The sequence below is a fragment of the Akebia trifoliata genome, chromosome 8 (assembly GCF_017979445.1).
Source record: "Akebia trifoliata isolate Shusen 1 chromosome 8, ASM1797944v1, whole genome shotgun sequence".
Taxonomy (NCBI): domain Eukaryota; kingdom Viridiplantae; phylum Streptophyta; class Magnoliopsida; order Ranunculales; family Lardizabalaceae; genus Akebia; species Akebia trifoliata.
The window spans coordinates 9,425,231-9,442,276 of NC_141382.1; the positions used below are offsets into that span (position 1 = coordinate 9,425,231).

At 34.3% G+C, this 17,046-nt stretch overlaps 1 protein-coding gene across 1 annotated transcript; it reads left to right on the forward strand.

The window, feature by feature from the left end:
* Positions 1-3,156: 3,156 nt before the first annotated feature.
* Positions 3,157-15,265, forward strand: LOC147395976 (putative histone-arginine methyltransferase CARM1). Its single transcript, XM_086449749.1, has 16 exons — positions 3,157-3,293; positions 3,400-3,652; positions 3,837-3,905; positions 4,043-4,151; positions 4,388-4,531; positions 4,857-4,960; positions 5,482-5,580; positions 5,693-5,762; positions 6,255-6,351; positions 11,216-11,270; positions 12,023-12,106; positions 13,139-13,216; positions 13,488-13,591; positions 13,744-13,916; positions 14,007-14,158; positions 14,953-15,265. The coding sequence occupies exons 2-16, from the start codon at positions 3,431-3,433 to the stop codon at positions 15,040-15,042; spliced, it is 1,650 nt and encodes a 549-aa protein (XP_086305875.1). The 5' UTR covers positions 3,157-3,293; positions 3,400-3,430; the 3' UTR covers positions 15,043-15,265.
* Positions 15,266-17,046: the final 1,781 nt, after the last annotated feature.

Below are 17,046 nucleotides of genomic sequence, written 5' to 3' on the forward strand. Positions count from 1 at the left end.
TTCTCATGCTCACCTTTCCTTTGTGGTGTTGTTAACGTGTGCGCTTGGGGCACACATCACGTAAAGTACACTAAATACACTTTGGAAATTGAATTTTGTACCGAGAATGCCTTTTAAAAAATTACTTTTTACCAAAATACTCTCTTCCAATTTTCAAAGTGTATTTATTGCACTTTAACGTGTGCCCTAAGGGTACAAGTTAACAAAATCCTTCTTTTATTATAACAATAAAGAAGTTTGCATGACCACTTCAATTATTATTTTTGACTTATTGGTGTAGGACGAGTTGGAGAAGAATTCATGGAACGCTTAGATCACCAAAAGTCCAAGTATAAGGCCTTAGGTCTATAAGGGCCCATGGACCCGAAAAAGACAACTAAGTTAGAATCATCTAAGAAGACTCATTATTGAATGAAAAATGTCGAGATCGTTAAGATTCATAGTTTTGTGATGGAATTTTCACTTTTAGGCCTGATTCCTTTGTTTACCTTGTTTTTTACGTAATTTTGGTATTTTTGACAATTTCTCGTTTTGTTTATAACTTTAGCTATAGAAGTTAGAATCGTGCATCATAGATTTTGTCTTACTTTTAAGGTTAAGTAGTTTCTATTTCCATATTTAGTGTGTGAAAAAATATTTTTAGTAATTTTTGCTATTTTTGACCATTTTTATTTTTGGAGCTATTTCCTCGTTTTACTAGAATTATAAATTAAAAAAATTCTATAAAAGATTGTAAGAACAAAACATAAATCATCTTCAATTGAATAAAATTCCTCTTTGAGAATTCATTTTTGGTGGATCCCAAAATTTATTACTCTTTTTATTGTTTCACATAGCGCTGCTTATAATTTTACTCTTGGATTACATATTGTCTTTACTATTATAGTGAGGGGAGAGTAACTAATGTCGATGAAAATCTATAATATGTTGCAAGACCTAATCAATAGGAAATTTTGAGTTTTTGACTTGTTATGTATGGAATAAAAGATAACAAATCTAGATGGAACTTTCTCTTCTAATTAACAATAAAAAAAATGCTCGGTGAAAATTTCTCCTATAATTAATAGTCAAAAGCTTAGGGAAGAAGATGAGGACAAATTTAACAGGTCTCTCTTACTGTCACAATGATTACATTTGAGTTTCCAAGGAAAGTTAATGGATGATCCCTCTAGTGTCATAAGGAGGGTGGTGTATGTATGCTTTCTTCTCTACAAGCTTTATGCTCGATTAATTGAGAAGGATGTATAGTTATCCTTCTACAAAATGGTTAGTACGCTTGATCTTTTTTGATTAAGTGTCGTTAAAGAACTTTACTCCTCTAGAGAAAGGCTTTTGAGCTCTTTTATTTTATTTTTTGGTGAGAAAATGATGTTAAGATTTTTATCTTATCTCAATTATACTTTGCCATTGCCTTTGGAGAAAGGTTTGTGAGCTTATCCTTTTAATGGATGATGTTTTTGTCTCTAAAGAATAACTTGTGACTATAAACTATTCAAAAGAATGCTTTGTCTCTAAATGAAGCTTTGTTTCTAGATATAAAGCTTTGTAGGTTTGATCTTTTATGGAGATTTGAATCCGAGTGTTATTGGCAACCCCATTTCTTCTCAAGAGATGGAACCTTAAATCTTTTGCAAGAAAGTGATCTAGAGAAGAGTTTAAGAGTTTATTATTGCGTAGATGGTGTTTTCCCCGTAAATAAAGGCTTGTGAAGTTATTACTCTTCTAATAGTGTTTTAATTTCAAATATGGGCTTGTAAGGTTGATATTTTCTATATGATGGTTTATCTATTAAGAGGTGTGTGTGAGCTTGATCTTCTGTGATATTAGAGTCCAAGTCTTTTTTAGCAAAATGATCCGAATTGGGAGAGGGACTAAAGAGATTGTTATTGTTTGGAGCTCGAGAGTCACAGCTTTTGAGAGAAATGATCCAAGGTTCATCTATTGACTTTACCTTGATATTTATAGATTAAGAGTGTGATTGACTTTTGCTAATCGATCTATTAGTCAATTAGTTACCATTCTAATAGTAGAGGTTTTAGGAACATTTCGTATGCCTCACCTTATCATCTTTGGTGTGACGATTCATGGCAAGGCTATTTAGTTCTTAGACCAACCCGTTTAGTGGATTTGTTGGTCTAAAATTATGAACCAATCCCATTTTATTAGGTGTATATATGGGTTCAATGGAAGATAATATCCTTTTTACGTTCATTCCCAATCGATGGGTCTAATTTAAGGACTAAGCTATTTGCACCCACCATATGTTCTCTTTTCACCTATTTACTCCTTGCATCTCCCAAGTTTTTTGAAATACTCTTTTCACCCACTTTTTTTTTTTTCTAACACTATCTCTTTTCTTTGCATATATGAAAGTTTCAACAAGGATTTTATGGTACAAGAAGCAATACCCTTAGAACTTGTAATGTCATTTAGAAATGATCACGGAAACCTCAACTTCTAATCTAGGGATGTTAGAAAATCTCAACAACGAGAAGAAACTGAAACTTTATTCGGTAGACCAATATTGAATTCTCCAACATACATTCGGTAGAATTCTTTGAATCTACTTAAAAGGACTTAATAAGTTCTTACAATTTCTTAATCAGTAAGTTTCTATCAAGTTCTTCCAAGTAGATTTAATAGAATCTTATTGAGTCATAATGAAAAATTTTGATAACTTCCTATCGAACAAAAAATCAATTTTTTTTCCTTCTTTGTAAGTGAGTGTAAAGAGGTTTTTTTTTTTTTTTTGTTAGGGTAAATTTGATCATTTCACCATTATTTTAATTCTATCTTTTAAGGTGGTGCACTATACCCTAATTTAAAAACGTGATATTTACTAGAGTCATGATAATATGACTCGTCAGGTGGCATACTCAATCGACTCCTTGATGTGGACAAGTTCAGGAATCTTATATTTATATGCCTCGAGATACACTATTGCACTTTCTTGTAGAAAAAGTGTATCCCGAGGGAGTCTTGTATCCTGAGGCTTACAGACTCGAACTTCCTCATGTCAAGAAGTGGATTAAGTATGCCATCTCACGAGTCATATTGTCAAAACTCTATTTACTATGATTTGTCAAACAACTAATATGATTTTTTTACCTTTTAGGGATGTTAGGGTTTTGAATTTTGATTGTCTACTTTGATGTGATACCTTATAACAAAATGTAAAATTACACTAAACATAAACATAAACATAAACACAAACACAAACACAAACAAACCTACCAATAAAACGGGAGAAGTGAGAAATGAGAAGTCTTTAGCATCTCTCCCTCTGTTTCTCTGTACTCCTTTCTTTCTTTCTTTATTTTCCTTTTTCTTTTTAGTGGCTGCGATTCTTAGCCTCTCTAACAGTTTAACTCAAAACCCTAATTTTTTCCTCTTTCCAAGGTTCTCGCTTCAAGCTTCAGAAAGAACAACAATGGAGGAATCTCTAGGGCAAAAACAAAAACAACAAGAGTTCAAGTCTATCTCCATTTCTCAACTATCCTCCTCATCTTCTGCAACAACTACTGCTTCATCAGTAGTAGCTCGTTTCAGTGTTGAATCTGCTGCTGCTCAGCTTCGACTCCACCAAGAATCAGAATCTGAATCCGAATCCGATTCGAGCGATATTATTCACTTCGATCTTCGAATCACCAAGGTTTAGCTTTTTGTCCCTTTTAGTTTAAGTTCAAATGATGTTTGAATGGTTTTATTTCAATTTAGTTTGCTTGAGAAAATTAGATCATTTTTTTTTTTTTTTTTTTTTGTATTTTAATTAAGATATTAGTTCTAGATAAATGCTTGATGGATGAGAGTGTTAAAGTACATAATTTTTGTTCCAGATTTTCAAATTAGGTCCAGTTGAATCAATTATTATAAATGAAGGCTCCGATACCAGCAAGAACGATGAGGTAACGCAATTAGTTAAGGTGTTTAGATAATTGCCAAAATGTTTGGATGTTTTTATTATGTTCAAATTGAAATATACCCTAAAGGTGAATTTTTTTTGGAGGTTTATGTGTTAATAGTCATTTTTCTTTTGAACCAGAAACATTTTTCAACAGCAGTTACTATTCGATTTAGAAATGTGGATGAAAGTAAAGCCTTCCATCATGCATTTGAACAATGGAAGAATGAAGTGGTTGATGCATGTTCTGGTATAATATCCGTTTTCGATTGCTATTCAAGTTCAATCTTTTAATCTGTTAGACTTTTATATTGGTAGTTTGTGTTAGAGTTTGAAATCAAATATAATAATGTTAGTTTCTTTCTTTTTTGTACAAATTCTATCAAAAGCATTTTTTGTAATTATCATAAACATTATGATTATGAATATGGTTAATTATTATTCATAAAAAAAAAATTATGGTTAATTATTGTTTTTCATTTCCAGGAGTTAAAGTGGAAAATGGAACAGTTGTAGCCCATAAAAGCAAGTTTGATGATAAAATAGAGGCATCTTCTGCTAAAATGTACTTCCATTACTATGGACAGCTCTTGCATCAGCAAAATATGTTACAGGATTATGTGAGGACAGGTTATATGATCAGACTGCTATTTGTTGCTCTTTTTTATGTGCTTTATTTTATATAGATTTAAATGTGAAGGTGGGTTTTCAATCCCAAGTCTGTGGTATTACCACACACACAGAGACCTTACTACCTCACCTGTTGCTGAATTTGCTTTTGAAAAAGGCTCGACCTCTTATCTTGCGGTATTTCTAGAGAATAGTTAATTCGATGAAATCATACTGATCCTCTATTTAAAGTTTCAAGCATTAAATGTGTTTTAATGTTATGGTTAGCACTAGAAGGTAGTTTAACGAACCTGTCTTTAATATAGTAAATGTTATTCTTGTCCAGGAACTTATTACGCCGCAATCATTGAGAACCGGGCTGATTTTGCGGGTCGTGTGGTAGTTGATGTTGGCGCTGGTAGTGGTATTCTTTCATTATTCGCTGTGCAGGTACATCAATTAAAAAATTATGAGATACCCATTTGCATTTTATTTCCTTATGTCTATGCATGCGTGCTTTTCTATGTTGAATAATGTGAGGGGCACATGTGATACACATGATACTCAAGTAATGGTTTGCCCTTTAAAAGATGCTAAAGGTGTTTTTTTCTGTCCCATTCACTTTTTTTTTTAAAATTCAGGATAAAATCTATTTTACCCATGATGCCTTACTAGTTAGGACACATGTTTATAAAGATTAAATTTTGCAAGAACGTTTGAGAAAGGAAGTGGCCAAAAATGATAGAAGTTACAACTAAAGGAGCCAACTTGTCCAATTGGTTGGCTCAAAAATATATAAATGCTGAAATATTTCAATTTAAAATCAACATTGAAAATTTGTATATTACAAGGATGCTTTTTGAAAAAAAAAAACGGTTCAAGAATCAGATTACAGCTCTAGGATCAGTATTTATTATAATAATACTATAATAGAGATATGCAAATCTATCTTCCGTTTTGTTTTCCTCTAGGCTGGTGCAAAGCATGTTTATGCTGTGGAGGCATCTGAAATGGCGGAATATGCACGCAAACTCATTGCTGGGAATCCATCACTAGGACAACGAATTACGGTGGGATTATACTTTCTCCTTTAGCACCAAAGGTTGATCTCATATTTCTTTTCATAATCACCTTTTGACTAAATTTCACTTTTCCTGCTGGACATTTGTTATCTAATTGCAGGTGGTCAAAGGTAAAGTTGAGGAAATTGAATTGCCAACAAAAGCAGATATTCTGATATCTGAGCCAATGGGTAAGTTTTATGCCATTTGTTTGGGAATTGCACCAATGATTCAATAAACAATCATGTTCGTCATGTACCATCCAAGACAGTAAACATTGTTCATTCAACAAATTAATATCCTAGCGGAACTGAGCTACTAGAGAACATGGAAAGAGAATCATAAAAAATGGATACAACTTTATACCGATATCATTGAATGGAATTGACTTAAATTGGTCCACTTTGGTACTAGTTTGCCAAAGTTGGACCAAATTGGGGACTTACAAGCTAAGCTTTCTAGTTCTCCCAACTCAAATATCCTTCTTGTTTTTATCTTTGAACTGTCTGTTTTCATTTCCATCTCCCCCCCCCCCCCCATTTTAACTCCCTTGTTCTTGGACGCTTTGGTATCGTTTGTTGCCTTCAGGCTATATATGCCACCGACTCTTCTGCATGGGAAAATTAAATATTGTAATGAGGCATATTGCAAGAAGTATAATCCTGTATTTGTGTGTTTTGTAGGCACTTTATTAGTTAACGAAAGAATGCTGGAATCATATGTGATTGCAAGAGACCGGTTCCTTGTTCCTAATGGAAAAATGTTCCCCACAATTGGAAGGTGAGTGTGGCCATTAAAAGGTCATGTCTTCCCTATGCTTTTGAGTATGTTCATTTGTGATGGTAGCAGTGTTTACTCAAATGATGTATATAATTTCTTCCAGTTCCTATTTTCATGGCCTTGGATCTTAAACCAATAAAAACAAGTAGTTTGATTTCGAAATAATATCATAAGTGTCCTTAGCAAGTTGCTCATTCTGACGTATAAATCTAGGATCGTCATAAGTTTTGGCTGAAGTTGTTGCATTTTTTACTTTTTTTCTTTTCTTTTTCACTTTTCTAGTGGTGGCTGTTGTATTTTGTAGCACGGTAGTAGTAGTTTCTACTGTTGTTTCTTGGTACATCAGAATGTACGTCTTAGTCTTTGTACAAGGCACTCCTCATGTTTTCTATATGGGTAGTAAAGTCAGGTTGCGTAAAAGCACGCTTGTGAAGCTTATTTCAAATGACATGGGATTGAGTTTGTCTCGGGGTGTTGTGTGTGTGTGTGTTTTTTTTTTGGGGAGGGGAGGGATGGTCTTAGCCATGGATATGGCTTCTAGATAGAGTTGAATGGCAACATAGGATTCAAAACACGGACCCATTTTTGGGGCTAAGATGTAGAAGCTGATTGGGGATGATGAGAGATTACTTCTAGAAGCATTATGGCATATGTTACAAAGGCACAACACTTAAGATTTTTGCTTGTTGGACATGTACCGTCATGGAAAGTAATGTTATCCTCAGTTTTGATCATTATCCATAAAAAAAATACTTCCATAAGAGGACTGTTTGGAGGTTCTTACCTGCAGCCATTTGTTGGGGTCTTTGGAAGGAGATGAATGAGCATATCTTCCAAGGGAAGGAGCTTCCTGTTCAGGAAGTTATTTTCAGCATTTTGGATCTGCTTTTCTTTTGGAGCAAGCAGTTTGAGGAGTGTTCTTTGAAGATTTGGTGTGTAGATGTAGAGGGTGATTGTTTGAGCATGGTGTGATTGTTTGTGTGTTTGTTTTTCTTTTCTTTATTGCTGGCATCTTGCCTTTGTTCTTTTTTGATAAGTTGGCTTGTTCTCTTCTTTGCAGACTTCTTGCCCTCTTTAATAAATTTGCACTTATAAAAAATATATTAGAAATCTAATTTTTATTAATTTTTGTATATTTCTTTCCCTATTTTTATTTAGGGGAGTTCTGAGTAAACTATTGTTTAAAAATTATATCATAGTACCTATGTCGAACTTCTCAAGGTTGTGTTATGCACCTTGTACCCATGTCAGACACCAGCATGTGTCTGTGTCCTTGTTACAAGTTATCAGAATATTTTCTTTTGTGCTTTGGAGTACTATCACCAAACTGTCCCTAAGTTAGTTTTGATGACCTTGCACTCGTCTGGTAAAAAGTTTTTTGTCTTTTGTAATGGTAAGCTATGACTGGACTTCCAGGTTGAGTAAAATCTTCTGTCAGACAAGTCCATCCTTCTCATTCAATAGAACCTTTACAAATTTCACTACTGTGGGCTAAGAAAAAATTTCAATAAAAAAAGTCTATCCTTCTATTCGGGAGAAGTTATGCAAATTTCATTGTTGTAGTCCTTGGTACCTCTCTATACATGGACACTATAGAATATGTGAACATATCCGTAAACAAAACCCTAGCTGTGAAGAATGGATAATAGAATAAAATTCCATTTTCACTTCCAAATCCTGGTGTACAAAGAACAGCACACTCTATCTATAAAAATTATATTGCAAATCTTCAAAAACCTGCAAATGAATTTCCCTTATCAAGTTCATGCAACCTTTAATCAAAGACCAGTCTCCACATCAAATCCTCGATTGCCCCTGTAGCTTCTCATTCTGAGGAAAGGCAGGAGTGTAGGTTGTGGAGAAGGGGCTAGCCAATTAGGGATGAGAGGTGGTGGTTAGGAGGTGAAAGAGAGGAAGAATAGAAGGTGTCACGCCCCGAAATCCCAACACGAATCCCTATGATTCATCGGTTAGAATCTCGAGGTATGAGGTAATCAAACACACACTCTGACAGAACATTCATAAATAATAATACTTATGAAAAGAAAATACACGCAGCGGAATAAACATTTAACTAACATCTATACGAGAGTCTAGAGTAAACAGAAGAAATCGACAAACACTGATATAAGTCAAGATCTTTAATCTCATAATTCATCAGGTTACAAAAATTTCTAAACTACCATGTTTCTTATCTACAACCAAAAACTGCTAAGATCCTCTACTAGTCCTCAAAGACATGGCGGCGGCAAGACATCAATCTGATCCTCCTCGAGGACCTCCTCAAAAGACTCCTCAAAGAACGGTTCTTCAAAAGTTGAATAATCTGAAAAGGGAAGGATAGGGTGAGTAACAGGGGAATGTTACTCAGCAGGATGAACGCCGTTCTAACAACGAGTCATACTTGCACGAGTAATCAGTTGAACAGTTAAATAATGTAAGTTTTTCATAATGTAACATACGATAAATGTCTAAGCATATTCAATAAACAGTTAAATAATTTCAACCTATCATTTAAAGTAACATATGCATCTTTTAAATGAAAACATCTATCAATCATTACAAAATAAGAAAAAGATACATAATAAGAACATGGCGGTGTAATCGATAAGAGAGCAGAGGAACACGCCGATATAACCGCCTCGGCTATGGCAATACGATATTCCAAACTTAACCTCCGATGTGGAATCCCATCGTTATAATCTGATTTTGTGGCCGGTCTAGCATACCACGGTTGGATGACCATTTATCCGGCTCAGACTGGCCGTTGACCAAGAACCCAATACTGAGTTCAACTAACGGTGAGGTCGACCGTTTGACGACTACAGACTAAAAGTGATCACTAACTAGCCCAGGAGACCCCTCGCGTCGAAACCTATCAAGAGGCAATGCATGTGAACCCCGCCTAGCTCTATACTATACAGAGACCGCCTTTACACACAACGTTTCCCAGGAAATAAGTAGGAGAAATTCCCGGATTTCATAAGCTGTAATATGCTCTAAGGTATCCCATACTACCGAAGAGCATATGACATCTAGTGTTATCCTAGATTGACTCGCCGCTTCCGGATACATAGCAACGCGTCACTCTTTATGGGTTTTCTACAAATCTTTACTGGTAAACAAAATAATTTATTTTGTATATAATATATCATTTCTTTTAATCGAAAATACAAACAAAATCTGGTAGTGCCCTCCAGTGACAGTTATCTGTCATATCCATCCATCAACCATCTCATCCCTCTATCTATCTATCACGTTTTACGTGGCATGGCCACTACGTAGAACTGGAGGCACTGTCCCATCAATCAGTCGAGAACATACGTTCTCTCTATCCATCCATCGATTAAATCGATCAATCTATCATCTAATTTCCTACATATCTATCAAAGTAATTTTACTTTTAAAGAAATTCGAAATCCATAGAGCATCAACCAATTCCATTCGATGGTTTTGGTTGAGTAGAAAGACTCGAAAACGAAGATAAAACCATAAGACATAAAAGCTGGAAATCTATGCAAATTTAACTAAGTGTTGAAAAATAATTTTTTCAAAGTCGAAATTGAAAATGAACTATTTATTTATTTATTAAAGAACTTAAAGTAATACGTAATTGTTTTTAATGAAATAAATGTAGGAAATGGGTATACATACTATATGGAAGCAACACAAAACAAATTAGAACCAAACTCAACATTCGGATACTTTTCCGAATTGCTGATTTTTCGTCGAAACTCGACCAAAATCGATCCAAATATCATATTAACTATAAAATGATTATATTACATCAAATGAACTAAAACCAATCATAAATAAGCATGCAAACATGATTCAAATCGTTCAAATATGTATAAACTTAATGAAATAATCGATTTATCAACAATCATATGGATTTTCTATGAAATTATCGCATAACTAGAAGGTAGAAGGGAAGGCAACCTAGTTCAAGCTATTTTCAACGGTTGAACGGAGTTTAAAATCGCCTCCGGCCAATCTTCAAAATTTTCTTCCGGCGAAAATCAGATTTCTTTGCGTCCACGCGTAACCCTCGACGAGAGGAGCAACTTTCCTTCTTGCGCCTAAGCTCGGATCGTTCTTGTTTAGTGTAGATCTGAGTTTCAAATATTGAAGGAAAATAGTTGAGATTTGTTTGGAGAGGAGAATAAGAAAAATCTGATTTTTCTAATAGAATTTAGATATTTATATCACTTAAGTTGGGACATACTTGTCATTTTGAGAATTGTTTTTTTCCCGAATGCCGAATTGGACAAACTTATACTCTATTTCGGATGATTTTTCGACACGAATCTAATGGTATGATCGGTTTCCTCAAATTACGTCTCTAAGGTGTCGTTTACCTATTGGAAAAATATCTAATGCGAAACTCGAGGATTTGATAACTTTTAAATCAACGCACGGATCTAAAATTCTTTCCTCGAGATACATTTTAGGATTTCAGGTCATTACAGAAGGAGCTAGGGCTTGGTTTCAAAATCTCTCCTATTATTTTCAATGATCTCCAACAACCTAATTTGTGTGTGGCTGTGTGTATAATACTTATGTGATAGCGGGTGTGGTTGTAATCTGAACTTAGGTAAGGTTTCTTTTTTGCAACCTGAAGAGATTTATTGACACCCGCTGCAAGAGGGTTGGCTTGAGTTGGGTTAGCTTGTTGACCTAATCGATTTCCATTTATTGCTATAGTTTTCAGCTTTTGCACCTATTATATGATTGATGCACTGTAACAAGGATTAATCCCTTGCATTCCATTTTATCATAATTGTTTGGCATATAATTTGCTCCTGTGATTTGTGATATTCCTGGCCATTTGGTTTTGATTTCCTAACATTAATTACTTCTGTAGGATGCACATGGCACCATTCAGCGATGAATATTTATTTGTTGAAGTTGCAAATAAGGTATAAATATGAGATTGACATGTGTATTTTTTTCAACATCATTATATTTATTGGATTTCTCAGAATTACACTATTAAAATGGTATAGGTCGTGTGCACTTGTTTCAAAATTAACCTTTTCACTAGAATAGGCCTTAGGCTTCTATTACCTGTATCTAAGGAACAAGTTCATTGTTTTAAAGTTTAAACATCTGAATTGTGATAATCTGCAGTACATGAACTGGGACATAGATGCTGGTGTCTAACATGCCTGTGACACAGACTTGATCACAGAAAATTATGGACATTATGGCAACTTGTTCATATAAAAATATGTGCAGATGTCCATGCTAGAATATGTGAGAAAAATATGTGGTACGGAAATGCAATGGATCTGTAAAATGTTTCCAATGGTAACATACTTGATATAAAGGAAACACATTATAATAATGCTGAGCCAAAAAGCACACATTTGAATGATATGCAAAAAAAATCAGCCCTTTACTTGTTTCTAATCATGGAGGAGTTTCAAATTTATTTTTTCTCAATTGCTGTTTACAATGATAAGCGGTTATATATGGGTCTTACGGAATAAATTCTAATATGAATAACTACCACTGATGGCCGTTATATTATTGACATTGTTTCTGTGTGTAGGGCTAAAGGATATGATCCTTATAACGCTGTTATTTATAATGGATATTATTAAAACCATGCATAGTTTACATATTAATGTGGCGGTCCTTATTGTTGTTGTTGTTGTGTGTATTCTAGGCCCTCTTCTGGCAGCAACAAAATTACTATGGGGTTGATCTTACTCCCCTGTATGGATCTGCATTTCAAGGATACTTTACCCAGGTCAATTAGCATTCCTACTACTTATTTCTGTTATATTGATGGAAGAACCCAATCATCTCTATTGTTCTCTTTTATAATATTTCCACTCTGGCTTAAAACTTCTAAAACTGGGCGAAGAAGCTTCAGAGTGCAATTTTTTATACCATCTCCCATGGTACCTTGAATAATTACAATTTTGTTTGAATTGGTTAATATAAAATTATGCATTGGTAAGCCCCACTTATTGTTTTGTAAATATTGGTCTCACAACTAGCTGTCTTTTACTAGGTTTCTAGTTTATGTGGTGGTTCAGTTCTGTAGATTTGTTAGTCAGTATTCATTGGCTGTTTCATTATTCCATGTCTTGAATTTGATTTTACCCCTATATTGGATCTGACAAAGTCGTGTTACATCACATTAATGGTTATACATGTATTTTTTGTTGATGGAATCGGTCCTGTTGATTGAGGTTCTTGTTTGTTGTTCCATATGTCTCTCATGTTCATTGCATAATAACTACATGTTTTTCCTGAGGTGTTTCTATGTTGGGCCGAACCAAATATACTACCACTAACTGGTGCACTTTTCGTACTTTGGTATCCAAGATGTATTTCCACGTCTTTAAGTTCCATTCTTAAAACCTGATGCACGTTTTCTTTCTTCATCTCTTGTGCTCTCTTCTTCTGGTGGTCATCAATTTCAAATGTCATTTTCATTTTACATCTCAATCATTGAGCACAAATAATTCAAACCTGGCCACAACATTTTCAATGGTCATCATTGTCAAACCTTTATGCTAAAAATTTGGGGTCAAGTCTCTCTAAAGCCATTTCTTCCATGTGTAACTTTGAAATTTTTGAATGCATATGACGACATATTTTGGAACAGATAATGAAGCCTCATGCTTAGTTAGTTGCTAGGCATGTGCTGGGGTTGATATTGCCATGTAATGGACATTGGAAAAAAAATATTATCATGAGAACCAGAAAATATAATGGTTGTGATTTTGTTATGACTAATTCTATTATATGGGGTTTCTTGCTTTTGATACAGCCAGTGGTTGATGCATTTGATCCAAGGTTATTGGTCGCTCCGGCAATATTCCACACAATAGATTTTACTACTGTAAAGGTATCAAAATGTTTTATTTTCCATTTTTGTTTTATTTTTTAATGATGACGGATATGTTTCTCCAGTTTCTTGTAGAAAAAGTGTTCCTTCAAAACAATTCCACGGCATTATTCTTGTTTTGTGCCACTATCCTCATTTTTATCATAATTTTTATTTTTTCTTTCGTTAATGATTGATTGAATTTTTTGCATCTCTGAAATGAAGTTCTTGCTTCTGAAGCATATGTATAGTAATCATTATTTTGCATGGTTGAAACTGTTCTTGCTTTCAGGAAGAAGATCTATATGAAATTGACATCCCATTGAGATTCGTAGCATCTGTTGGCACTAAAGTGCATGGATTGGCTTGTTGGTTTGACGTCCTATTTGATGGGAGGTAAACCATCCAACCTTGATTGGATTTTTATCTGTGGACTTTACTAGTCATTTTTCTCCTCCATTTTTTTCAGTATTTTTTCTTCTCTTTTTTTCTTTGAGAAGATTTTATCTTGATTTCTGAACGAGGAAATGGACTGAATTGATCTGCAGTACTGTTCAAAGATGGCTTACTACTGCTCCTGGTGCACCAACTACACATTGGTATCAGTTACGTTGTGTTCTCTCACAGCCATTGTATGTCATGGCTGGGCAAGAAATTACTGGACGGCTTCACATGGTTGCTCACAATGCTCAGAGCTATACAATGTACCTAACTCTGTCAGGTTGGCTTTGTCATCGTAGTGTTGCTTAAGCTGGTATTGCTGTGGAAGGTTGCCTTGTTTTCTGACTTTTTTGCGCTTTATTTTCCAAAGCTAAAATGTGGGGAGCCGGTGCTGAACTAGGTGGGATTATTCAGACATCATCGTGCAAACTTGATCTTAAAGAGCCATACTATCGAATGTCACAACCACAGCCCTATGTGTGGGCCCAGGATCAGCAGACACATCCGATTTTGCATGCGCAGGTATGTGATAAATGCAAGTTGGTATGGGGCTTAACACTTTCACATTATATGTTATCGTGCTCATTATTGATCAAAACTAGACCAGGAAATATTTATATGACTAAGTAGTGTTAGCCCGGCAGTGCTAATCTTCCACCTGGGGTCCTGAAATCTCATGTTCACTCAAGTTCATGATCTCGTTTCATGATTTCTAACATAACTAATCTACTATTAACCCTACTCAGGTTTATGATTATGGATTGTGTACTCTAGTTATTTATGGAATGTGTTTTAAAGTTCGACACGTTTACTTATAAATTTTTTAAAACTGTATTAAATACTTAATTCTTCCAAACTTGTTTGGTACCTTGATTTCCCTGCTCCCACACTGATTTCATTTCATGAGACATGCTCAAGAGTTTCTAACCAATTGTCAAACAAGAGATTTACCATCTAGGCTTCTAGAACACCACAAGTTTGCTTCTTCTTCCTCCTTTTCTATTGGCAAACAACATAACTATACTATAAGGCTTCAAAACAAAAATTAAATGAAGTTTAGAGAACACCTTAATACTGAAGCTTTGATGTTTCCAAATACGAGTTCTGCAAGAATTGTTGATATAAAAGATTTTTTCTCCATAGCATGTTATGAAGTGTACAGTAGTGCGTAATCTATATTTTAAAAAGTGTATTGGAAATCTAGATTTTTATCACATAATTGTCTTTGAATATGTGATAATTGTCCGTCACTAGTGAATCATCATATTTACATTTAAGATTGTTTCGAGCTTGAGAGACGGTTTTGTCTTAAACAGGATACAACCCTTCAATCTCTGGATGCATTGGAGCCTGGCTTAATGCAGCAGCAACCAAACCAGAATTCAGGGGTTCCTTTGAATCAATAACGTGAATTTTTGTTTCATACCCGCAGATGGGCATATAATTTATCTATCATGTCACTAAGACTGTAACATAAAGATTTCTCGCAAACCAAGCATGCCGGCATTGAATTATTCCTTCTCTACGCTGTTTAATACCCTCCTCCATGATGCCCGACCCGTGTAAATTATATATTTCATGGAGCACTATTTATTTCTATTATTAGTGGGAAGGTGCTGTGTTATACCATCATTACAACCAAATAATTGATCCAGGGTTATTATATATGATTGTGGGAAAATGCACATTTTTGTGGGGAATTCATTTCCCCCCAATTCAGTGTTGCATTGAAGTTTATGTGAAAATAGCCATAACAAAACAAAATCTAGTATGAATGACAATATCTTCTTTTACTCCCCCCATCACCAAACACAACCACTAGGCCCTCAACAGTAGGCCTCAAGTGAAAATACCAGACACCCCCCAATATCAAGAGAGTCCAAAACTGGATTATTATTATTTTTAATTTAACTTTGGTGGTTCTACTTCTAAACCCAAAATCCCATTTTCAGGTTTTTCTATCAACGAAGGATTTTTTTAAGCAAGCTACTGGCTTCAACTGTCTCAGAATCCTTGGAAGCAAATGCCAATTGCACAAGAGAGATCCCATTTGGGTTGAAGACCAATCTTCTCCTTCCTCACCAGCTAAAACCATAAGATCTTCCTATAATAATAAATAAATAAATAAATAAAAAGTTTAATTTAATGAGTCAGTGATAAACTGACAAAAAAAAAAAAAACACTCAAAATTCATTGGTTCATGTGGCATGTGCAAAGAGTCATAGATTTGTTTTTTTCCCTTTGGGATACACAAGTAAAATTTCTATGGTTTGTGCATATGGCACGTTAGCAGAATCAGTTTATAATTTTTATATTTTTTTAGGTATAATTTAGTCATTACGATTTTGATACTTTTTATTCAGGAAAATTACTTAAAGGACACTAGCAAAGGGATTTATTTCTAAATAATCCCTAAGTTTTGGGTGGTAGTTTGACTGGATATTTAGTAAACTTATTATTTCTTAATGGTCCGTCATTATTGGCAAACTCACTGCTTTTTTATTTATTGTCGAATTCAACAATGAATAAAATGGTGAACTTGACAATGGTAAAATTCACCCATTTTTAATTTTTGAGTTTTTTTTACTAAAATACATAGAAAAATCAACTAAGAACTTGAGATAACAACTTGTTTAGATGATTTCAAATCAAAAGAACCATTTTTGATCGATTTTCATTCAAAAGCTAAGAAGAAAAAAAATTGTAATTTTTTACATATATTTTTAAAATGTTTGAAAAAATCCTTCAAAATGACTTTAAATCCTTTCCGATAGAATGGAGTCTATTGAAAATTGATTGAAAAGTTAAAAATCCAAACAAAAAAGTTGGATGAAAACGATGAGTTGTTAGGGCTTTCAATCGTGTGTGGGAGATGAGATCAAGGGACTCGAGAAAAGAACAGTTTACGACTATTAAGAGACCATCTAAAACTTAAGGACTATTTAGAAAAAAAAGTCCCTCAAGCAGGGTCCTTAAGTAATTTTCCGTTTTTTAAATGATTGTCCACTCCCCTCTTATTATTAATTTATTTTTGGTTCCACAATAGAAGCCGACTACTTGATCCCATGTCCGCTGTATCATCAGTCAAAGAATTCCTAAGTGGCACCAACTTCATCCCCTTCTCACTCTGCTCAAGAATTTTTTTTTTTAATTTTTATAAAAATCTTTTATCTTCTCTATCCTTCACTGAGATTTGGTTTGAAGAAGAAAATGGATTGTAAAATTGAAAATGAAAAAAAAAAAAAAGATAACATTATTTTAGCATTACTACAATGCAGTCGCATCATGGTTTTAAAACTCAGTTTCACATCTCCTCCATGCCCAGATACTGAGTCGTCTCAGACGAGTTTTCCATACATTATAGACGCCTCGTTCAAAAAATGAGGGTTTTAAATCTCATCCAAAAAACT

Coding starts and splice junctions, on each gene's coding strand:
- LOC147395976 (XM_086449749.1), top strand. CDS start 3,431: ATGGAGGAATCTCTAGGGCAAAAACAAAAACAACAAGAGTTCAAGTCT. Junction 4,152..4,387: donor AGTGGTTGATGCATGTTCTG/GTATAATATCCG, acceptor TTTCATTTCCAG/GAGTTAAAGTGGAAAATGGA. Junction 11,271..12,022: donor TTGTTGAAGTTGCAAATAAG/GTATAAATATGA, acceptor TGTGTATTCTAG/GCCCTCTTCTGGCAGCAACA.